This window comes from Coturnix japonica, chromosome 1, assembly GCF_054131305.1.
Source record: "Coturnix japonica strain WE chromosome 1, WE-NBRP24, whole genome shotgun sequence".
NCBI classification, from domain to species: Eukaryota; Metazoa; Chordata; class Aves; order Galliformes; family Phasianidae; genus Coturnix; species Coturnix japonica.
Genome location: NC_140663.1, coordinates 90,291,641 through 90,317,696, shown reverse-complemented (window position 1 = coordinate 90,317,696; position 26,056 = coordinate 90,291,641). Strand labels below are relative to the sequence as shown.

The following is a 26,056-nucleotide window of genomic DNA, read 5'->3' as shown; positions in this document are numbered from 1 at the left end:
ATATTAAGACACCAAATCCCTGACTTCTACTTTCTTCCAGAAAGTCAATCAACAGAACAGTTTTCTTTGGCATGCAGGGATTGGAGGAGGATTCCCTCCAGAAATGTTAGACTTGTGCAAAGAGTGTTCATGATTTGCATTAAAAAAAAAAAAGACATGGCAAAAATCTGCAGCCAGATACTACTACTACCCGTGATCAGTGCAATTGTTATACATCACACAGAATTTCCCTACTGTTGACTTTTGCCAGAAAAATAAGCTCGGTGTCAGATGATCCATTATAAACTGCTGCATGTAAGCTCTTAGCGTGTAGCAAATATAAAATAAATGGAGATTTAGGGCTAATGTATTTTAGCCTGTGTGCTGTTCTTGGGGCACGTCCAAGATCTTTTTCAACATCTCACCTGACACAGTAACTCATTAAGTTACAACAGCTCAGGTATGACTTGAATCCTAAAGTGTAAATAAGAGATTTCAACAGAAGCAGTAATAAAAGGGGAACAAACTGAGACTAAACTCCTCTTTAATATATATATATATATATATATATATTAATATATAATATTAATATAATATAAAATATATAATAAATATATTATATATTTATATTTTATATTTTTAGATCAGTTTACAAAATAGTACAAAATGTATCCTTATCAGCAAGTCATAGATTATACACATACACTTATAATACTTGAAATTCATGCAGTCTTGCTGTTGTTGTTGATTTGTTTTAGTAACTTTATGTTCTGTGAACTCTTACAGAGAGATTTTTGTTTTAGTCAGTTTTTTCAGATGTCCAATTTCCAGCAGTTAGACCTATATAATCATTTGATCTTAAGGATGGAATTTATAAAGGTATAAAGAAAAACACACTTCTCCAAAATCAATCACCAGGCTTTTAACTTGATTTTGTTTACCCCTGTCCATTCAGCCAAAGAACACCTCAGTCCTCAGCAGCAGCTTACACTCACAATGGTATTTCTTACTGTAAATATGAAATTTGAAAATGCAAACATGTTCTTAATTAAGCCATGACTACAAAGCAAACAAAGGAAGTTTGCTTCTCAAAAAAAAAAACCACAACACCTTTATGAAAGGAAAAAGTGCACATCAAAACAGTTCAGCTTAGCATATTTATGGTGTTTATTCAAACAAAATTAGCATGTAGATTTAATAAGCTGTTCTATTAAGCGAGGTATTTTTGTTCCACAAAAACATCACATAATGATGTATACTCCTGGTCCATAAAGCCAGCTTGTAATTGCCATCCTGAGCTGTATGTTGAGATTTGTGACAAAAATATTAGCATATGCAATAAACACACACACACACCCATGCATCAATCTTTTTGATAAAACCTTATCATTCTGCTCATTTAGGAAGTGTCCTTCATAATTTAAATAAATGTTTCTTACTTGGTAATTGCCTAGGTTATTAAAATAATTACTGTCTTGTGGGCTTATTACTTGTACCAGGAGGAGGCTGAGAGTAAAAAAACTTTGAGTTGAAGTAGGCTGGGAAACTCAACATGAGGGACAGGTTCGGAGTAGCAATTAAACATGAGGACAAGTGATAAACAACCAGTGATGCAACTGCAAGCACAGGGAAAGGAAAATGAAAGAGCCTGATGGGTTCAACAGGCAGGTGTCAAGTACAAAAATCCCGCAAGACTGCAAATTCAAGTCACTAACATTGTAAGAAGAATAAGAAATTCAGATTGCTTTTTTTTCATTTACAGAGCTAAGCAAGATATTTTCTACAGTGTATTATGCAGCATTAAACATCAGGATGGATGTGGGCTCCTAAGAGAAGATTAGAGGAATTTAATTGTTTGTACATTCCAATTTCTGTTAAAACTGGATGGGGCAAGAACACACAGCACCCTCACAAATGCTCAGCCAACCCAAACAGCTCTGACAAAGACTGCTTGAAATAACTAGCAAATATGAACCACCACTGTCTTACATCAGTTTCTCCATCTTAGTCGTTCCTTCCATCCTTACTATCGTGATGACAGCACAGTGAACTGATGATTCTCACACCAGCCAAATTGGGAGGGAGAGACATAGATACAGAGCAAAGGAACAAGTGAATCAGTAAGATTAAAAGAAAGCCTCAAGGTACGAGGCTCCTGACATTTTGAAGCAGGGTATTCTGCCACACCATGCTGAAGACATTACCAGGAACCTGAACAGGAGATGACACAACGCCTGAAATAGATGGAAGTGTCATGAAGACACAGTGATAACCAAGTTGGCTGCGGTGACAGAATAAAATAGTGTAAAATTCTGCTCATAAAAACAGTAAAACACACAGCTACAGAACAAGGATTGACTAGGACTCATGCCAAGATGGACTTAAGAGCTACAGTTGATTGACTTTCACCTTACAATTCACATCATCACAGCATTGAAAATACAAAGTGCTGCACTGTGATATAACAGAATACTATATAGACATTTAGAAAATTATTCCATTCTCTTATAAGAACTTGGTTCTTGTTCTGACTGCTGATGTTTAAGAACAACTAGAGAGGATCTATAAGAAAAGCAGAAAAAATATAGAAATGGCACTAGGTAAAGAATGTGGGCAATGGTTTGGAAAATTTGGGCTCTTCATCTTAATTTAAGAAAACTCCAAGAGGACACCAAGATCGATCATCTTGAGCCATGCAACCTTTCAGCTAAGACAAAAGAGACGAACTGTACTCTCTTCTCCACAGGGGATATCACAATGAACAGAACTGATAAATCTGAAGAAAAAGAGGAATTTAAGTAAGATACTAGGAGTCAAAAAGGTCTATGGAACACCAAAATATGCTGCTCTGAACTTTTTGAAGCCTCTAGAACACAAGAGCTATGAAACAGTTTATATAAACATCAGCTGATTGAATGACATTCTGAAATCACTGTGAAGGAATATGAAGATATAAAAAAAAAAAAAACAGGTCCCTAAAATCAATGAATTCTACAACTCTCTAGAATTGGTGTATGTGGAATTTTATAATTGTACAGTGTCCTTATAAAAAGGCTTCAAGTTTTTTGTCTTGGCTATAGAACATGCAATTCATTTTTTTAAACAAGGAATTCCTGAGTTTTCAAAAAAAAGAGTGGAAGAGAATTTGTGCTGACAGTCGCTTCATTCAAAGACAATACTTAATGTCTTCTTTTTATTCTGCTGCTTCCTTGAATGCTGGGTTCTGCAAGTTTCTCAAACAATGAGAAGGAAAATTGATATTTGCTTGGCAATGCAATAATTCTGATATGCAGCCACAGACGAAAAGTCACTGAATTAATGCAAATAAAAATTTCTAGAGATATCAATGAAAGCATTAGAAAGTACTACCTCACTGCTTCTTTCCTTTTATTATTATTTAAGGTGCCTAGGATGTACATAATTAAAGTGACCATAGATTTAAAGTCATTCATATCTATGTTGCAGTGCTAGTATTTAAGCACTTTCTGCTCTCTAACAGATTGCAGAGTAATACCAGCTTTGCAAGGTGATCAGATGAAGCATGCTCATTTGACATGAAAAAGCTGCACTTGCAGGTGCTTGCACATACTGCTTTGAAAAGGCAAAAAGGCAAGTATCATGAATAACAATGACTGTGCAAGTCACCCCTGGATTTTAAAGAGACTAAGTATGTCTGCAAACCACTTTCCACAATTTTCACAACTACTGAAATGCTACATAAGCTAATAACAAAAAATGGTTTTCTTTATACCTCCTACCATTTTGAAAGTGACTAAAGTGCTCAGCTGAGTGACTACCATCAGGTTTTAAAAGAACCAATGCAACAATCCAGGCTAAGATACAGTTTCCTGTTACATACACTCCTATTTTACCCATGAACTAATTAACTATTACAAAGAAACATCAGTCAAGCCCACTGAATAATTCAGATATGCTTTTTATGCAGTGCATATGTTCAAAAAATTCTGTAAGTGACTGGAGGTTTTTTTGTGGTTAAAAAAAGAAAAAAGAAGAAGAAGGAAAAAAAAAAAAAAAAAAAAAAAGCTCTGATATTTATCTGTTACTGTCTCATCCTCAGTTTGAATGATCTAACTTCCTGAGACTGCAAACCTAGGTGACTCATAACTTCATAAGTGCCAAATAAATACACATAGTTAAGCAGTAAAGAACGATAAGAGTTATAATTATCTTCATGCAATTATACTTATGCGTGATAGTAAAAGGGAGTCAAATTTAAAAGGCAAGATACTGTCAGCAAGTCCACATAGTTTCTGAGATGTGGTAATAACATTCCTTTTACAAGGGAGTGTTGATAGCTGAAGCCAGAATTCAGGTCTGCTTGCAGCCCTTTTAGAACACGGAATATCCTGAAATCCTTTTTAGAATCTTCAACTAAAGACTTATTCTTCGCAATATGACCGTCAATCACAATTAATTTTGACTCCACAAGTTCAGCTCTTCCTTGTCTTATATATCGTGTCATTCATACCTTCAATAAGGTTTAATAACACATTAAGTGATGCCAAAGCTAAATATTTTTATTAGCAGGATTAAATCTAATCAAATACAGACTGCAAGAGATTCCAGTTTTCTATTCCACCACCACAGTAGCTTTTTGTTACTGGATACCACATCAACAGTTGAAAGTCCACTGAAAATAGTCTCTGCTAACTCAACTGATTTTCTGGCACTACAAATCAAGAAGATATGGGATTTAATGTGTTTGCTTTTTTAATATGAGGGGATAATACAATTTTCTAAGGCATTTTATGCTAGTAATATCAACAACTGAAACACAGTTTTCACAACTGAGACGTTGAGAATAAACTCAACCCCAGTCTACAAGAATAATGTTTTAAAAAGAAGTTTCTTCCAAGGTGTCAAGGACAAAAAGATAATTGTAATGAGTTCCCAATAAACTTTATTAAAATAATTAAAAGAAAAACAACAATGATCAAACAATAGTACCATCACAGCTAACCCACTAACAGGAAGGAAAAAAAAGTCCTGCTGTGCCTGAAGCTAAACATTCTACTGATTCCATAAAAGCTACACAGATGTACTAACCACAAAATCAAAGAACTAATACGTATTTTAACTAAAAACATTGTATGGCAAGGTTTAGAATTTTGGGAAGGAAATACATGAAATAAATTTAGCCTTTACAGTCCTTCACAAAACTTCAAGCTTGCTTTCAACACAAAGCTTTTCCTATCAGTAGCTTTTTCATCACCACAATATAAAATAGTTACTTTAATGTTTCTTCCTTAATTTTTCTCCAAAAAATTAGCTGTGCACCTACCTAAGCAAAGTAATTGAATCTACAAAGATTAGAAAAACAAAGTTCAGTGAGACCTCACATATCAATGACATTACATTGCTTAAAAAGCAATTTTTAGTATTTATTTCACATACTGAATACCTACTCTCACTACAAAACACAGATCTAAATACAAATCTAAACTCATACCAATCTCTTTGGCAAGGTCACCCTTGCCTGGGCAAGGCTACCCTTATGCATATTAGGAAACACATTCACAGACTCTTCTACACAATTTATTTTTTTTTTTCCTTTTTAAACTGTCAGACTACCTAGGTTTTGCTGTTAATTACGTACTGTACATCCCACAAATAGACCCTGTAATAAGGAGAAAAAAATAATAAAAAAAAGATTAAAAACCCAGATATGCACCCTCTGACCATCAGTTGAAGAAAAACAAATAACCACAATGTTGAAATAAAGAATGAAAGAATAAGTAATAGTCTCAGAGTTGTTAAGTAAGACTTATCAGTCAACTCACAGGCAAGTTTGTTGTTTCCTTGCCTTTAAACTAAGCTTGTGAAAAGAAAAGATACTTACTTGTATCTGCCTGGCTGCCCACACTGATGTATCTGTCATTTCCAGGAAGTGCTGTCTGATAGTAAGTTGCCTCCTCTTGCTGGGGTACCTTGGCATTCTTTGCAGTGAGGAAAGCCACAGCCAACTCCAAATTACCATTGCTGTCCTTTAGCCACATATGAAGAAAAAAAAAGTGAGATTTTTTTTTTTTTTTGCTTCAAGATCAATGAAATATCATATTTAGGTGAAATACTGGTTAAAAAACAAAGCTTCCAAACTTGTATCTTCTTCATATTTCACTATTTCTAACCAAAATAAATAAAAAGCATTCAATGAAAACTAGGATACTGTAGCATAGGTCAACCCAACAACTTGCACAATGACCACAACTCATCAACTTCAACAGCAATTAGTATGTTTCTGGACACAAATCTGCCATTCCTGCATTACCTTGCATTGTGAAGGAATGCGTGACTGTTGCAATAGCAGGGAAACAATGCCAAATTAGCAAAAGGTGACAAGTTCAGGAAGAGTTCGTTGTTCTGCACACTAAGCAGGATCTGTCTGTGCTAGTAAAAATTATCTACACCTTGATAAGAAAACAAGAGTTTAACTCATCAGGTGTCAAACAATTGTACTAGCATCAAAGTACTCAAAACACTTAAGCCAAAGGTAAGCTTCTGGGCAAGTCACACCATTCCTGTCTTTTCATGTTTGATCACAAGATTGATTTTTTTTATTCAGTACCAAAACAGATCAGGCCTGCTTCTGAAGTGAATTATCCATCCCTAATTCCACTCCACTCCCCCCATCCCAAAGGAAGGAAGGCAGGAAGGAAGCAAGCATGGCATTTGTTTTGCTTTCACCATCAGCTTACAAGATGCAAGCATTTAGCTACAGCTTCCCAACAACCATCTCACCTTCAGTGCCTGTTGTAGTACCTGGATGTCATTGATACCAGTGATCTCCCTCAGCTGATTCAAAAATGTCTGCTGATGCTAAAAACAAAAACAGATAACATTAGGTAAGAGTCAAGTAACAGCAAAGCAGAGTTACTGATGGGTGTGCTTTCTACAAACATCAGAAACATCTCTGTATGAGCTCTACGCACCATGAAGGGGGAGAACCTTCACTTTGTTTTAGTTTATGCAACTTGGGCAATTAATTCTCACATTAAATGGTCTTTTTTCTTAGTTTTCACAAAAAAAAAAAAAAAAAAAGTGAGCTTACACAACATGGGTAAAAGGAGCCTACACAAAGCTGTAGGCTCACCTACAAATTAAACTTTACCTTGGTCTTCAAGGGCAGCAGGGGAAATAGTTTATTTTACTCCCATCAAAACTGATTTCTTTGACTCCAAATTACTCTCAACTCTGAATTCCTTAACATTCGCAAGTTCCAGCCATTCACACCTCAAGACTCAGAAAGTAATCTTTGCTGAACATCTGAATGTTTTAGAAGAAACGCTATAGAAAGTATTTACTTTTTAGAGAAAGACTAAAGCAAAACACTAGGAATCGGTCTAAACCACCTTCCCAGACTAGCTGAATCCAACTCTCACAAAATGAAAATCAGTCAGCATCCGTGGTAGAACTTCAAATCATTCTTGTAGTTAGAACAGAGGGAAAAGAGGTTGTAACTTACACGTTCACTGCAAATGAATTTTGATATAAATAAAAATTTGTTCCCAGCCCTGTTTACAGCCAACAGCTGACACTGTCTGCTCATGTTCAGATATCACATCACAGAAGCAAAAAATAGGTACTCGGCTGGGATAGTCCTTGCACTTCCCTTAAATTCTGAAACCATCTTAACCATTAAAACCATGAAAACACAGAAGATTGATCGCTGTTCCAAACAAAACGATTCCATTCTTCCTTTGAAAGATGAGGGAAAGAGAAGATGAGAACAGAGCTTGGTGGTACTGGCAAGTGGCTTCCCTTTTTTGTTGTTTGCCCACCACACGCTCAATTGAAAACAATTTCATCTATAAAAAAAGGTTTTGTAAAATATGAGGTTTGGTTTGCCCGACAAAAGGTTTATTTCCTATTAGTGACAAATGAATGGTCTCACGTTGCTCTCCAGATTCCATGCAAAAAAAATAACTATAATTGTCTTGCAACCACTTCTAAGACACTTCTCTTTACTCTAAGCTCTTTAGAATCAAATATTCAAATAGCCTCATTCTCTCCTTATCACAGCTTTGTATTGAGGAGGAAAATTAAATACTGCATGAATGCTGAACTCCCCAGTGTGAAATTAACCTGGCAGGCACCACTTCATGCCCTAATAAGTTGAAATAGAAGGCGTATAGTTCAGGATGTTTATGAATTACATACACAATCCTCCCTTCATTTATGATCCTAAGGGACGCGGCTAACAATCCAATTTGCTTTTCTTCTTTTCCTTTTAAAAGCCCTGCTATTGGCACAAGGGAAGAGAAGCGATGAGGCAAACAAACTCCCACTCTCTCCCTGTCCCCCGCCCCCTCATTTGTTTACTCCATGCATTTCACAGCACTGTACAAAGGCAAGACTTGTTTCCCTTATAAAGTCTGGTAAAAAGCAAGGGGGAAAAAAAAAACAAACAACAAAAAGCAGGAGAAATATAAAAAAGAATATTTGGGAAAAGTATTAAAACTAGCAGGAGCAATTCAAGGGCAGCCTAACAGCAGCAGATCTGCTTTTGTAGTAGCTACCAACAAGACGGTTAATAGTTGTAATATAAAATACAACACAAAGTTACAACAAATTCCTGAGTCTTCCACAACACATACAACACTTGGAAAAGCTGAGAAAGAAGACTGAAGGATAATTCAGTTGCTCACAGAGAGTGGGAAAAGGCAGAAGAGACAGTTTACCAACAAACAATCTCTTAGCAGCTCAAAATATTGGCTGTTAATTTATGAGCACAGCTGTGCCATTTAAACCTAGACATCTGCAGTTTATATCCAGATTCCAGGACTCTGGTGCAAAGCTGCATTTCGAGGCTCCCCATACAATGACATCGGTAATTCAAAAATCAGAACCAGGCCCAGGGATGCTTCTTCGACATCAAGATATTACTTAAATATATAAATTAATATAGATATATAGAAAGACCAAAAGATTATGCACTCCGTTCCACAATTTCTGGCTGGTAGTTCAGTGAACTCCAAATGATGGAAATTAAGAGGAAAATTAACAATTATCCTGCCGTACAGGGAGCTAAACTACCCTGGGCCACCCACACAATAGTATTCATACAGGTCATTCCACTCTTTTTCATTACAACTGACAGAGCAGACAGTTAATACCTAGGAATAACTATCACACCCTTTCCTCAATCATCAGAGAACAAGTTTACATTTACTTTTTACTTCCCTATTCACATAAGAAGATTAAGAAATGTAATCATACCCATAATTCCAAGATTCACTATTACACTCTAACTTAGTGCATCCATAGTAGTATCTGCATCAAAGTCAATGAAGCCAGACACAGCTACTGGTGCTGAGATCCACTTCAAGCCCTTAAGCTCCCAGCTGCCTACATCCACTCCTGTTTGCCATCTTCACCCCTGGAGTTTCAAACGTACATGACAGGTTTCACAGCTGACCTATAGCTCAGATGCTGCAGCTTACTTAATGAGAATCTTACATATGTCCACAGTGTACACATACCACTGTACTACATAATACATATACATACACACACACCAACAGCATTTGACTAAGTTCCAAGAAGGCTCCAGAACTTGCTCTGTGCCAACAGATTCCACTGGCATTAAGTGCTACAGGGTAACCCAAACCCTGGCTTGGATGAAGGAGATGATGGCCAACAAAGGCCCACTGATGCCCCAATCCCCAGCTGCTCGCAGCCTTGCAGCCCTCTGCCCCATCACATCACACAGCACACCAGCTCCCCAGGGTTTTCATGCACAAGCTTTTCCCAGCCTTCTCCCTTCCTCTGCCTCCCTGAGGTACGTGCAATGTATCTCAGGGCTCTCAGCTCTTGGAAGATTTAAACTAACAGGAAATTCTTCCATTTTCCTGGACAAATGCCAAATTTGTACATTAGGAATGCATGTCCTCATTTCCAGTTCTTTCCTTTTTCAGCCATCCCTCTCTTCTTCTCAGGAAAAGCCCAATTAAGATTATCTGGTTCATAACCTCACACAATAGCACATTCAGTAGCTGTGCCAGTGCTAGTGAAGCAGAAAAGGATCTACACTGTTATCTGCTTAGGAAGATACTATGCTGACTAGTCCTACAGCACTACTGTAAACTCTGTCCATTTCTCAGCGCTCATTTGGATAAGTTTAAACTCAAAAACCAACTAATTCTGAATTGCCCTGCAAAAGAATTTTAAAAATAGCCAGTCTGTGAGCTGTTTATTTTCTCAGCTCCTCAACTTCTGAAGAACAACATATAAGCTTTGGCTTTATTCACGGCAATGCTGAAATATGAATATTTGCAACACATGCACTTTAAAACTTAAAAGAATAAGCACATCATGCCAGTTTCCAACAGAGAAGTGAAATGTTTTGAAGTAAATGAGATGGTCCAACCATAACTAGAAGAAAATGGGGCCTATTGCCTCACTGCACAGGTCATTTGAAGAACAGAATACAATGAAAATGAACTACATGCACCCTTTCCTTCCCAAGGGATGTACATTTATATGAGGGACAGACACACAAAAAAATAAAATGAAATAAAATTCACAGACAAATGCTGAGAACGGCATCTTGACTCATTTCCTCCACACAAAACATGCTCGCTTTTCTTTCTGAAGCAACACCGATCTGAAAGAGCGATTTGAAGGAAGAAAGCCCAAGAGACGCTGCACATTAACCATCCTCCAAATAGGCTACTGGCCAAGTTCTACACAGGCAAATGAAATCCATCCCATAAAGGTACCCCATTTGAACACTGGCATAACACACAGCCAACTCGGGAAGGCACTGTTGCATGTGCCCCACACCTACCATCTCCTGCTCTGCCAACACAGAACAAATGTACAGACATACATAAATTCTGAAGCATGTATGTATATATGAACATACACACAAACACACACAAAAGAATGTTAATATTTTGCTATTGCAAAGACCAAGCTTTATCTCTGCATTGGTGCTGACCTTTTCATCCTTACAGCACCTTCATAAAGAACAGACTAGTTAGGTTCCCCTGCCTGCTTTCTACTGAGTTTCCTTCTGTTCAGTCATGAAAAGAGAAACCTCTGACATGACATCATGTTCATCAAGAAAATGGGTAAAAATATCATTTTTATAAAAAAAAATATCATTTATATCAAAATGCAGCCCAGCTTTTGCTTGGAAGAAAAACATCACCTGCAGAGAGAAAAGGACGCGCACAGAGGCCGGATGGAAGTTTTCAGCCTGTAACTGCTCTGCCAAGGCTGCCAATTACAGCAGCAATTGCTGCAAAGCGGGCAGGGAACTGCCTGGGTCTGGGCTGAAAGCAAACGTACTTCAAGGAAGCAGAAGGCCACGACTGTAACTTTCAACTAACCGCTGCCTGGATCAAATAGAAGTTTAACAGGGGAAAATGCTTGAGTGCATTACTTCTGTACATTCAGTCCTCCGTGAAAAGTTCAAGGCAGGATCGCATTTAGTCACAGCGTTATATAGCCTATATTCGTCATAAGACTACATTCAAGAATACTCACTGCGTTTCTATAATTTCCACAATCAATCACAAAGCTGCACTACTTCAATTGAAAATGCTGAGTGACTTCACAATGAATTTCAGGATTTGACTTGAAGGGCTCTACACAACAGGGAGCATGTATCCACATAAATATTCACTATCCTCAGCCTCATTCACTATATCTGAGCCCCAGTGACCCCGCTTATGGCAGGGGAAGTCAGATTAAATGGCCTCCAGACATCCTTTACAACTCAAAGGATTCCATTTACTCTCTTCTAAATATAACATTCACCTTTATTTCTTTAAACCTTTTAAATAAGATTTTAAAAGGACACTTGAGGAGTTTGGTTTGACATATTTACTGACATTAAATGTATGGCAAACGCAGCCCAGATACATATTTACAGAACAGCAAAGCTAAACGTGAGTCAAATCATCACCTAGATGGCAACCATTCTCGCAACAAGCAGACAACCCTGTCAGCCCACAGCTGTTCGGTTAAGTTGCGGTTGAACTCAATGATCTTTAAGGCGTTTTCCATCCTAAGCAATGCTATGATTCTATGAGTTCTCAGGCTATTCCATCCTTAAGCAGGCCAAGTAGTTTCACATCCTCACATTCACACAGACACAACAGAAAAGGAAGGAAACCCCAAAACTTGGTTTTGGGGCTGCCAGGAGAGAAAAGAAGGGGAAGTATCTCTTTATATGGTTTTCTGAGGAAAACATTTAGGTGGCTAAGAATTGGAGTAATAATGAAGAACTACTAAGTATATGCATAGTGTAACACAGCACATAGAAAACAATGGAAACACACTGCTTTAAACATGGTCAGAGGATTTTCTATCACATTACAGAAGCACAGAAAATCAGCTCTATATTCCAATTCCACTGCCCCACAGTATTATTACTTGGGTTCTTTCCAACCCATTCTGTGATCCTATAATCATGATTTCAGCACAGTACAACAGAACTTCCCAGCAAAACAGTGTCAAGTGAGGCTTGTCCTTCTGCTGTTATCATACTAATATCAACATTATAAGACCCTCTAATTCCCCCCCAAATCTGTTGGGTTATTAGAGCTATTGGTGGTGGGTCTTTCAAAGCACAAACTCACATAATCAGCAAACTAGGTAAAATTTGCACAGACAGCTGTTGTGCAAATGCCCACCCTGACAGAATGCTCAAGTTTTAGCTCATGTCCTCATCACAAATCCACGTGCTTGGACCCAGCATCAAGGGAGCTGCCAACAGTATACACAAGCTGCAGCAAATTAAAACCAATGGGCTCAGTAACCAGCTACATGATATACATGGGAAAAAAAGAGGCTAGAAGATTATAGGTATACAGCCAGCTCTTCAGGTATACATCATTATAAATTCCAATTATTATTATTACAATGACTCCTGGTCATTTTCTGTTGTAAAAGTATTTTTTCTATTCCTTTTTCCTCTTCCATTCACATATACATACACCATCACAGCCAAATGTTAACTTTCATAGTATCAGCCCATGCAACATCACTGAGATAGAAGCTCACTCCTCACAGGAAAAATTACAGTCTAGGATATCAATTTCACTGCATCTATCATTACAAAAGTACTTCTGAATGTGTAAAATAATAATAATGAAAATTAGTCATTCTGAGATCTAAGACAATGCTGCATATTTTTAGCTTCCCGCTCCAAGATGATTTTCCTTGCATCCCAGCCAAACACCAGTTAATTTAGTTCACGTTTGAGGGACTTTACAGCCCTAACATCACCCATTTATTATCCATCTGTCACCAAAAGGCAAAGACCTACCTCTCATCCCACAAGCAGCAGGTCAGGGTTTTGTTTAAATGATTTTTAAATGACTTTTATTCCCAGACAACCATCACAATTTCACACCTTGCTCTGCATGGTATGAAAGAGATCCCACTAAAAAACTCCAGGTGAGTCCTTTGTTCTTACTCCGCCATTACAGTAACGACAACATCAACTGCTCTAGCAATAAACAAACTTTAGAAGCCTCGAGTTTGCTCATGCCAGCAGGATCCCAGTCTGCAATACCTGCAAATAACAAGGTCTAAGGGTACTGTCAGACCACAAACTGTTTCTGAAGAGGCAGCTGTGCTTTCCAGGCTGTGGCCCCTGCCAGCACCAGACCATGCGTGCGTGGCCAGGTGCCACCCTCTCCTTCCTGTCAGACAGCACTGCCCACTGCCTTATACTCCAGCCACTTGCCACAGGCTCTTGCTACACTACCAGAAAACTGTTCTTTGGTTTTAATTCATTTCCCACTGACTTTGAGAGAGCCAGAGCTGGTGCAAGGGAGAAGATGAAACTTCTCTGCTTTTTTTCTTTTAAATCCCATTTTTAATGGAGTGAGAGAAACTGAGGGGAAAAAAGTCTCTCACAATCTTTGCCCTACTTCAGCACTACTGCAGAAACCTTATTCCAGCAGAAGATAAATGTAAAATTAATACAGCAGCACAGCACTTCTAGTGATCTAATGCTCCTGATATAGCCATACAGTGCACTGCACACCAGGCAAATACTAAGCCCATGACAGGACATACTGCAGCTGCATGCTGTCCAGTATTCCAGACCAGAATGGTCACTTTGACTGCAGCTGTTAATGACCGATATCAAAGAACATGCTGCTTATAAGCTCTACGAGATCAGAAAGGATGTCACAGATTCAACGTGAGAATCCTAAATAAAAGTTAAATCACACTTTCTAAGGCCAGTCCTTATAACACATAGTCCATGGTATCTAATTGCAGTCACCCACAATCTATGGCAGCACCAAAGCTACCACTGGCACTGCTGCCCAGAGAAGCTGTGGTGCCCCATCCCTAGCGGCAGGTTGAATGGGGCCCTGGGCAGCCTAAGCTGCTGAGGGTGGACCTGACCACAGTAAGGGTTGGGGCTGGATGGGCTTTAAAGTCCCTTCCAACCCAAACCATTCTATGATCCTTTGCAAATTAAAGTTGCATTGCCTTCCTACCAACAACATGATGCCAACACATTTTCCATCAAACAACAGAAATACTGAACTCCAACAGCAAAATTTCCAATCATTTTCCACTCAGAAGCAAAAGAGCCTTGTCATGGTTTAATAATTTTGTAATTTTGCTATCAGTATTCCACATCATAACATCATATAAAGCATGAATAATTTTACTGAATGTGCAACTTACAATAGAAGACTACATCTCCCAGAGAACAACACGGTCAGAGAAGGGTCACGGGACCTGGACACTATATTATCTCTCTGGCAGGCTGGACTGACGTCTTTCGAGTTCTGGCGTTCAGGGAAGTGTGTGGGAGCCTTCGCCGTTTCGCCCAGATTCACAGTAGGCCTCTCGGTTTTGGGACTCATTCTCTCTCCTATTTTGCTTGATTCGTTAGCTTGATTTCAATTATAATATATTATATTGTGTTATCCTGTATTTCGATATAGTACTTAGTAAATAAGTGTGCCTCCTTAGATCGTTGCCACTGTTTTCTTTTCCTAATTAACTTTTTTTCCTTTCAGCCTAGGGCCCCTGTGGGGCCCACAGCCCCCATCACGGACACAGGTAGATTTTTGTTTAAACCATGACAAGCCTTCAGCATGTTTGCTGGGAGTAGAAGGTGGCTGCAAAATCCTTCCCTGGTCTACAAGTAACACAGAAGTGTTTGTACGGTGCATACACGCTCCCACCCAGCATTAGAAAGTAGGTGGCACAGTTACCAGTCATCTTCTTTACAATACCTCTAGAAAAAGCTCCAAGGCAACACGCAAAGGCAACAGGATCTGGAACTGGTGACAAACAGGGACCCCTGTCCATTTTTAACATCACAAAACCCAGAGGTTATCCAGCATGCCAACAGACTGGTACCTAATGCAGCAGCCCAGTCAGCTTCAGATGAGGGGTGATTATGGCTCAACCGGGGTTGTCACAATACACATTCTGTGCCTTCCAATATGACTCCCATAAGACACATGCAAAACTAGAGTGAACTTCTAAAGCCTCTCAGTACGATGGGTGATATTTTTCAATTTCCAAACATATAAAGGAACACTGTGGTAAAGAAAAGGCTTAACTCCAGTATCCCACATAAAATAAAAAAGAAACAGCTGTAAAACATAGGTGCCTGAATCTAACAAGCCTGCAGATGACTACTATCAAATAATGAGACAACTCTCAAGTATGAAGAGAAAATACATTTGGCAAAGACTCTAAATGAAAGAAAGCACACTCCTCTAACAAATGACAAATCGTGTAAGAGACAAAATTGGAATTTGGAGAAAAGAAGCTGAATAATATGAAAGCACCTGTCCAAATGAGAAAGGACACCAAGAGGGGAAATGCCACTTTGCAAGTGCTCCAAAAGCTATTAGTGTTATCGTACTTACAAATGGTTTCTCAGCTTCCACATAACACTTCCATCACAGTTCACAGAACGGCCCGGGTTGGAAGAGACCTCAAGGATCACAAATCTCCAACCCCACCTGCCAGGCAGAGCCACCAACCTCCTCATTTACTAGATCAGGTTGCCCATAGCCCCATCCAACCTAGCCTTGAACATCTCCAGGGACAGGGCATCCACAGCCTCCAGGCAGATAAACACAACTTATCAAAATGAACTCCTAAAAGCAGTTTCATTCTATTCTATGACTGTGTCTGAATTTCAGGCAGGTACCTCACTTCTCTTGAGGTCATACAGATGTGATAAGAACACCTATCACAGAAACCACACACAAACCTCAAGCCTAGTATTCACTAGTCATCAAAAGCAATAAATGGCATTAAGCGTAGATGCACAATTCAGTGTTCAAAACTTCCAGGTGTCAGACCCTTAAGACAAGTAAAAATCCTGCTTAAATCAAATGGAAACATGTGGATTATGGGGTACAACACAAGTGAAATAATGACAGCTTTATTAGTAGGAAGGATCCACAGAGACATCCAATGCTACTATATGGCATGCATCGATTCCCACAGATTCCACCTAGATGGAGTCAAGTGATACAGGACAACTGAACAGTGATGTAACAAGCCTTTAAAACACCACCACTCTCTGAAAATCTTCTAATAAATACATCAAACGCATTTTTCTGTCTACATGAGCTTATATGCACATGTGTAAGGTGGAAGGATACAAAGATGGAAACAGATATTCAAAAGGTTATTTATAAGGAAAAACTCACAGATATGGATGCCTTTGCTGGGAAATACTGAGGTAATCTCCACGAGATGGTGCCTCAGTGGTGGTCAGCCCTTATATGAGGTCTAGAGGAGGCAGAGTCAAGCTCCACCCCTTTCGGGAGCACAGCTAAATTACTCTCACCTGTGCTCCCACAGCTGACCCAACACTTGCCTCAGCTGATTAATCAGAGGTTCAGGCTGTGATTTCCCATACAGAGGGCTCTGTTACAACTGTAAAAACTCAGTGTTGCAGTCTCTCACAATGGCCCCATCATAAGACAACACCTGATTTCAAGAAAACACTCAATGCTGATGGCTTTCAGCATGCTCCTGAATTTCAACTAGTCATGTATGTTACTCTGAAAGTAATGCTTCCCGCTTATTTTCATAGGAACTACAACATGGGATACAAGGAGCACAGTAACACTATCTGACAGAGCAAAATCTCAGCCACATAAGAACATAGAGCTGACTGAGACGCTCTTCATTTTGTGGTGTGTGACCACTGTGTATGGCTGTCCAGAATGTGGCCTGACTTTCACGTTACTGCCGCTACTGTTGAAACACGCCATCAACTGCCTCACTGTTGCTCACATCCACGGGTTGGCTTCCATCAACATTCAGCAAGCATTGATGAGGGTCAGTGGGTGCCATTTTTTCTGCATGGAGGAATTCAATGACACGCCTTTGTTTCATACATAATTCCGTATCAGACACCATTCTGTCAGGCTGCTCCTCTGCTGCCATCTGTCACACAGCAACAAAATGTAACAGAATATTGGTGGGAAGGTTCAACCTCTACTGCCACACTACCAATATCTGCCTCTGACTTCGTGGGCCAACATAATAAAATAGGAGGCACTGCTTTCAGAGCAGCACTAGTTTTGATAGTCTCAAAAAAGTTACAGCTATGAAAACTCATTGGTAACAAAATAAAGCTGTCTTGAACTGCAAGATTCCTGGCCTACATTGATTAAAATGTTACAAAGCTTGAAATTAGTGATGTTCCTAAATACACTGAAATCAAACCCACCATCAGAGACAGGAACTCACTAGGATTGCTAGACAACTGAAATTACCTCAATGACATTTTGCACCAATCTGTCTTTCACACTACTAGGATCAAATTCTACCTTTAAAGCACTTCATAGAAATTTTACTATTGACTTAAAATGTGTTAGACCTTTGAAATCTAAAACCGCAGACATCACACCATGTTCACCATGACAATAACCACGTTGTCATCTATGGGAAGATACAGCCCCACAGCTCTCACCAGAAGGCAGTGTGAGTACCTCAGTCACTCCAATGCATGTAAATGGAGTTATATTCCTTTTATTCATTTCTAAAAACTGGGATAGCAAAAGCAGAAAGGTGAAACACACACGTTTATTCTTAAAAGGCTGCATAAAGCTTGTTTGTTGATGGCCGGCAAAGACCTTTGTCCATCTACTACATGTTCTGAACTAAGGCCCATGGTACCATGAGAATGTGGAAATCTTAATGCTGTAAAAATGCAACATTTTAGGTGGTGGTTGCACTCAACCATGGCCCAAACAAATGCTGCTTTCTACAACCTTAACTTAACCTTAAGGTGCATTAGCAGAACACAGCTTTTGACAACATTTGTTACCTATATTAATGTTATGCTAAAGACATTAAAAATCTGAGATATCTTGGAATCACCAACGTTGGAAAAGATTTCCAAGATCAAGCAGTTCAACCACCTACCTACCAACAATATTTCCTCGCTAAACCATGTCCCTCAACACAACATCTAAATGTTCCTTGTACACCTTCAGGGGCTGACTCTGCCACTTCCCCAGCAGCCCATTCTACCAACTGACCACACTTAGAGAGAATAACACCCAACCTAAAGCTCCCCTGGCGCAACTGAAGGCCACCCCCCTCTCACCTATCACTAGTGAGATAAAAGACCAACTTCCACCTTGCCACAACCTCCTTTCAGGTAGCTGTGAAGAGTGATAAGGTCTCTCCTGAGCCTTCTCTTCCTTTAGACTGAAAAATCCCAGCTCCTTCAGCCACCCTCCTCATAAGATTTGTACCGTTCAGAACACCTTGTTGCCAACTTAAGAGTTTCAAATATTCACCAAAGGAAAAAAAAAAAGAAGAAAAAAAAAATTAAGAAATGTAATTTGTCAACTGGTCACTAGTAAAATTATTTTCTTTTGCTTGCCACAAAGCATGAGTTTGCCCCATTTTGCAAGACATGCTCCCACTATTCCATTCAGCAATAAGCTGTTGTAGTTCAGTCTCAGCTTCAAGTTAGTTTGTCACTGTATCTTCTTGTGTTTTTAAATAATCCTTTTTTTTTTTTTCCTAATAGAAAAGATAGAGTACATCAGACAAGTTCCAACTTTGCTCTTTGTTTACACACAGCTAAGTACTGTAATTCAGGTTACCAGCTTTCCACTATCAATTACCCTTGCCTTAATAACCAGAAGTTTGCATGTGTCGCAAGGACAGCTACCGCCCTATCTACATACTGTGCACACAGTTCTCAGGCAGAAGTTGTGAGCAAGTTGCATTAATTTAATCATGTTCAGTGAAATTAACACGCACTCCAATCAAACAGCTTCCACTCCTGGGTGGGTAGCTGACAAAGTGCAACCACCACCTAATGGAAAAAGCCTTTATTCCCTAGCAGGAAGAAAACTGAAGTCTATCCCAAATTCATAAAGCCATCTGTTGTGACAGCAGCCTTTCCTGGTGCTCCAGCCTGTTACTGCAGCATGCTGCTGCTCTGCTCACCCCAGGGACAGAGAGCAGCCCCCTGGGGAGATGCTGAACACTCCCAAACTGCGAATGTCTGACTGCTGACTCCACAATATTACACCGGCAGTTCAGACACTGGGTTCTGACAGGGAAGTTTAGCACATCCATTTAAAGAAAAGAAAAACAAGCAAAAACAAAAAACCTGAAAGGAAAGGAATGAAAAAAAACACCACTGACTTCGTCCTGACTTGATGCAAACTTTGCCACACTGCACAATCACACCGAGCAGGAGAACAAGAAAGTGAAACTGTTAGAACGCTTTCGTTTCTCAGAAAAGCAAAGCTGCCGTCACGAAGGTCTTTCCAACTCAGCGTGAAAGAACAGGCAACACAGACAAGACACACTGTCCCACCACTCTGAATTTTGAGATCTCTGAGCTGTAGTAAGTGAACCATAACATGTCAACAAGAAAAAAAGTATTTCAAAAATAAGTTACCTTTTAAAGGAATATCTTCCTATGTGAAAACATGCAAGTGAACACGTTGCCCTTAAGATTCTGGTTTACTTTTTCTGCAAAGGAACACCAGGAATGTCACGTGTGACTCCTGGCTTTTGCCAGGCTCTGGAAGCTGCAAATCAGTTTCTCACCACAGAAAGCAAAGAACAGCAAAACACAGGAACCCACAAGCACATACGGGGCACCTGCAAAATCCCAAAACTAACACTAATGGGCTGACCGTGCTCATCCCAGGCATCGCTGTTAGTTCAACCAAGACTTGGATCTGTTCTAAGAGGGCAGCCCTGAGCTGGGTCAGGGTGCCAGGGAGGTTCCACACCTGAACCAAATCCCAGGATCATGAGGCTCAATTAGTCCCAGTCCAAAGGGAGCATATGAACAGGAGGGGGAATGACTGTTTACAACAGCGGATAGTGATAGGACAAGGAGGAACAGTTTTAAACTGAGACAAGGGAGGTTCATGTTATAGATTAGAAGGAAGTTTTTCACACAGAGGGTGGTGACACGCTGGAACAGATTGCTCAAGGATATTGTGGATGCCCCATCCAAGCAGGCATTCAAGGCCAGGCTGGATGTGGCTCTGTGCAGCCTGGTGTGGTGGTTGGCGACCCTGTGCATAGCAGGGGGTTTGGAACTGGATGATCATTGTGGTCCTTTTCAACCCAGGCCATTCTATGATTCTACGACACTCTAAATAACTGAAGTTATGGGGTGAGATTCCCATCAATTAATCAAATAGATGGACCGGCAAAGCTTAGGTACAATCTTCAGCCAGAAACAAAAGAAGATTTAGACAAGAACCGAAGTTTTAAAAACGATACTCCCTTCCTTGCTTGTGATCAACTCAAGTCTGACCTGCTCAACACATTCTATCTTCACCCAGAGAGACCCACAAACTGACAATTTCACAGGATTAGAGATGCTACTTCCTCCCTTCACAAATCTTTTCAAGAAGAAGAACAAAAAAAGTAACAGTTCTATTATCCTCCCACTTACCTCTACAAAGCACTTTTAGAAATGCGAAATATTTTGCTATTTTAAGATAAGAGTAATTTGCTTTATGACCTCGTCAACCAGCCAGATGATAATGACAGTATTATAGTTGTAAACTCCTGCTACCGTCACCAGAATTATCACTGAATATATGTGAAAGATTTTCCAGAATGCAGCAGGTTTTAAGCTACCACTAAAGGACTCAAAAAGGTGCAGATTCATAGCATCCTATGCTAATACAACAGCAACAACGATAATTCTAACAGCTCACAAAATGCCAGAAAAACTCAGCAGAACATTCATAACATGGGAAGCATTCAACATGCCAGCCTGAGGAGACTTTCTAAAAATACTCCGTCACTGGTCTTTGTGCCTAGCTCTAGCTTTCAGAAAACACAGGCCTGAATCTGGACAGACGGTATAGCTGCATATGGTCTGAAGGTTTTTAATAAACATCTTTTAAATTACCTAATAAGATGTGTATATCTACATTGGTGACTCAACTGCATATTACAAATAATTAATGCAAACTACTGAGTGGCTGGTGACAACACGGGTAGTACACCAGTCTGGTTATTCTCCTTTCTCTGGCCAAAAGAGGTCATAAAACTTTCAGTGTCAGCCAAAGCAGGTCTAACTCCCCATATCCAAGCCCATCGTGATTAGCTGGTGTGCCACATAGCCCACACAGAGGCAGCCTGCACATGGGGAGATACGTCATTTGGCCCCATTACATGGCCCATGGAACACTTATCAGATGAAGGAGAACACCTGCAAGAGAGGCTCTGGTCACATGAGGAAACGTGGGTCCACGGGGCAAATCGCAGGTGAGGCAGCCCAGAGCTCAGCGGATTGTAACACTGAGATTATGAAGGCTGTATGGTTGCTGGGAAGGTCACCATCTATCAAGGTGAAAAACAGTACAACTCTCACATACTTTCTGCATGTACCAAATGCCGAGGGGATATTCTCTGAGATCACCTCCTGACATTCAGAACCGAAGAAACATCACTGTTTCTGTTGCTGGAGACACATGACTGCATCACCTTATGTACAGACAACTGCACAACATTAAAAAGTTAGCAACTATTGTTTTCAGCAAAGAAAAGCTGTCACTACTACAGCACTACACTCTTCCAATAAGGACATCAAATAGGTCAAGCACAGCAGAAATACGTACACTAGCTAACAGAGGTTTCTCAATACCCTGAAAAAGAGGAAAAGAAGTGAATTGTATTAGACCTTGCTTAATGCCATGCATTGTTTCTAGTGCTAAATATCCTCAAAGACATGTGCTTCTCCGAAATTTTAAAAAAAAATAATAATAATTAATTAATTTAAGAGATGACATCTCAAACATTATTCCTGTGATTAGACTACCAATATAGTGCTGAATCACAGGTCTGAAATAACAGGGGAGTGGAAACAAATATCCTTTTGTTTCAGGGAAAGGAGAGGATTGATGAAGTATGCTTTAAGTCCATGTACACACTAACACTCAGCCCTTCCCCAAAAGCAATAGAACTCGATGACACACATAGCTGAGACGCCAGCTATCGCCCTCTGAAATCCAGTTTCTCCAATCTGTTGTCACAAGATGACCATCACAGTAATTACGGTTAGGCTGACACACTGCTGAAGCATGTCTGACTTCTCCACATCATTTTTTTTCCCCCCAATTACTAGAAAATTACCTTTTGCCCCACCCCTGCTCTTGTACCCACTGCCTCAGGAACAGGGACCAGAGAAGGGCCTCCACAGCACAAGAGACTCTGCAGCCACATTCAAATTCTCTGGGCTTCATGTGGTAAAAACAGACAGCCTACAAACACCCCACCACACCACAGGATCACACAGGAGCTGAGAGTGACAAGAGTAAAAAGACTGATTATTTGCTCCAGAAGATAAATTACCACTTTCAATAAGGAGTCAAGATGATCACTCAACATGTAAGAATTTCCTTTGAACTGATCCAAATTCTTTGACTGTACAACAAACTAAAGACAGCTTCAGTGGGAAGTGGGCTGTTTGTACTTGGGGAATTTATTAATAAAAACGTGCATCTCCCAGTACCGCTTAAGTTTGACACATACTTCCTGTACGACAGTAAGAAAACATCTGATGAACAATGTTGGGAACCAGAGTTGTGAATAAGGTATGCCGGTGACTCAGCCATCTCTTGGAAATCCAATATAATTCTGTTTAGATGTGGTCTCCTTGTACTAACAGAAAACAATCACAACAAACTTTGAGGTCTGCAGAACAAACTCTATTTACAGAGCATGGGACCTTCTTCTGAGGGATGATGATGAGCTAGTGGTAATCCCTCCAACCATGCCTCAAGCCACTGTACTTCCATAAATTTTCTTCTTAAAGGAGAATAAACAGTACAGTGTCAAAGTCTTTCACCCAGTTAGCTGCTTGATTGCCTCACTAAATAATGATTGGAGTCTAACACGATTTTTTGCAAGATATTCTCAAGTTTTTTTCTGCCTCCCCCAGAATGCAACTAAGGATGAAGCAGGTAATAAGGAATCCCAGTAAAATAATCACATGGTTCAACAGAAATAAAAAAAAAACAAACCTGTACTATGAAATAAAGTTTGTAGTTTTATACAGCTTCTGTAGATACTGTAGTAATTTACTTTCATAGAGAAATGTCAGCCTCAGAATTCTTTCTGACTTTAATTCTGTGTATACAGCGCCCGATGACCCGTACGATTCAACCCCCAGCCACTTTTTAAGCTTATTACACACAACTGTAAAGGTGGATTGGAAGGGACCTCTGGAGACCCACCTTTGTCCAAGCCACTGCTAAAGCAGTTCCCTAGAGTAGGTTGCACAGGGAAATGTCCAGGCGGGTTCTGAATATCTCCGGAGAGGGAAACTCTGCCTCCTCTCTGGGCAGCCAGTTCCAGTGCTCTGTCACCCTCACAGTAAAGAAATCCCTGAAACTGTGATCCTCCTGAACTCCTGACCTGTAAGCAATAGTTCATCCATAACGTTTTCCCTGTAGCGCAGCTGATAGACTGATAGTCCTAGAAGGGTGCAGCGAGGATTATGTAACAGAATGTCCAATACAGTAATTAAGGGATATTTAAGTAAAGCATCAACTATACATTTTGTGGAAGACCAACTTCTCAGGAAAGCTGTCAGATAAATACCACCAATGAAGAAATATTCAAATACAGAAAGCAAAGCAGAAGCCCAATCAGCAGAAGCCTGGCATGCAGTCTGCTAGCCCTCCTCAACTGAAATCCACATCAACAAAGGAAAGAAGGGACAAAAATGTCCATTCAGCCCTCTTCTTCCTACAGAAGCTGCCAAAATACATGCTCCTAGCTGACAGCAGCCAAGAGATACCTGCCTCGCCCTCCAGGAGAGCTTTGTGAATGCAAGTTGCACCACCTGGACCAATTACATCTTCATCACTGTTTATGAAGTGTAACCATTGCCATTAAACTTCCATCCTGACTATGCCAATGCAGATCTACCTCCATGATCCCACAAAACCAGGACATGCCTTGGAAAAAAAACGAAATACAGCAGGGGAGAGGAGGCAGGTCTGTCCTGTAAGCAGGGCGGGCACACGAGCAAGCAACAGTTACCTTCAGGGGGGAATAGAGAGCCCCGTGCTTAGATTCCGGGATCCTCTTCCCCTTGCCAGTCCCATTTGCTGCAAGCAAAGAACTACAGAGGGTATCCATTTCTGAAGAGCTTTTTCAGCAACTCCCGATCCACATTAAAAGATGTGTAACACCGCCACTCGCTCAGCCCTATTTCATAACGTGCATTAACACAGCCCCTAAACACACCGCTTTTCTACTTCAGTAAGAGAGCGTCACGGCCATGTATGTGTCACAGCCCCAAAATAGCTGTCACCTTTCGCACACACTGCTCGGCCTCGGCATGCCAAGCACACGAGCATCCTCCACCCGCACGGAGCGGCGGCCAGGCCCTCCCGCAACCTCGGCACCGCGCTTTTCCCCCTCCTCCCGCAGCCACGAGCGCAACAGGCCCGCACACCCACCCCGGGGCAGCGGTCGGTCGGCTCAGGGCTCACCCCGCAGCCGGCGCTGCGGACAGACCCACGGCGCGGGCCGGACGCAGGCCCGGCTGCAGGCGGGACCACGCTTCCCCGGGTGGGGAAGGCGGCGGCGCGGTTGGCCGTGGCCCTGCAGGGAGCGGAGCGGCCCCGCTTAGGCCCGGGCTCGGCCGGGGGCAGGGGCTCGCGGCGCGCTCGGGGCCGGACAACGCTCTCACCTTGGCGGCGCCGCCGGGCTGCAACACGTTCTGCTCCACCGTCATGGCCCCGCGCGGCTCCCGGCTGCGCCCCGGGCTCGGCGGGCGGGCGACGGTGGCGGCTGGGCCGGGCCCGGGCTGGGCGAGCGGAGCGGGAGGAGGAGGAGGCGGCGGCGACGGAGGCGGAGGAGGAGGAGGGGCGGGAGGGGGAGCCCGAGTTACCGCCAGGCGGGCGGGCCGCCGAGCCGGGCGGCCGCCATGGGGCAGCGCCGATCGGCACAGGCTCCGCCGTCACTCCCAGCGCGGCCGCCACCGCCCAGCGTGCCCGGAGCGCGGCCTACGCCGCCGGCCCCGCCCTCAGCTCTTCCGCCGCGGTTCCCAGCGGCAGCGCCGCCCCGCGCACCTGCCTCAGCGGAGCCCCGCTGCCCTGCTCGGGCTGCCTGCCCTGCGGTTGCCTAGCGGGACGCACTGCTGGCAGCGCCTGGCTCCATCTTGGTGGCGGAGCCCGCACACGGACCCGCGGGACGGCCCGGCCCGAGCGGCCCCGTTGCCCGGCCGGGCTCGGCGGTGTCTCCGCCTGGGGTTTGCTCTTTCCCCGGCCCGGTGCTCAGGGAGGCGGGAGCTGCTGCAGCCCGTCGAATGCCCGCGGGAGAACGGGCTCCGTGCGGGACCTGGCGGCAGCGGCACTCACCTGCTCTCTGCGGCTACCCGGGCAGCGACTTCTGTCCTGACACGGGGCCTGAGGATGCACCTCGCCTCCCCCATAACTTGACCGGAATGGCTGCGAGGTGGCCGTAGTCAGCTCGAGGGGTAAATGGGAACAAATGGGAGCTGCTTAGGACGATGTGTGTGTGTGTGTGTGTCTGTCTGTCTGTCTGTGTCTGTGTGTAGAGATCTGCAAATTATGGTACCTCA

General features: G+C 41.6%; 1 protein-coding gene across 9 annotated transcripts in view; it reads right to left on the bottom strand.

The window, feature by feature from the left end:
* USP25 (ubiquitin specific peptidase 25) overlaps window positions 1-25,514 on the bottom strand; it is an 86,547-nt gene extending 61,033 nt beyond the window's left edge. For 5 of the 9 annotated variants that reach the window (XR_014938858.1, XM_015880475.3, XM_085527559.1 and 2 more), the window contains exons 1-3: window positions 24,508-24,751; window positions 6,739-6,816; window positions 5,840-5,984 (exon numbers count right to left, since the gene is read on the bottom strand). Coding sequence is in view for 6 of the 9 variants with exons in the window: in XM_015880475.3 (XP_015735961.1) it covers window positions 5,840-5,984; window positions 6,739-6,816; window positions 24,508-24,606 (322 nt within the window). In the remaining 3 variants the exon portion in view is untranslated. Of the gene's footprint in view, window positions 1-5,839; window positions 5,985-6,738; window positions 6,817-24,507; window positions 24,752-25,162 lie in introns of those variants that run through there. The other 4 variants (XM_015880498.3, XM_085527573.1, XM_085527583.1 and 1 more) reach the window with 2 other exon arrangements.
* Window positions 25,515-26,056: the final 542 nt, after the last annotated feature.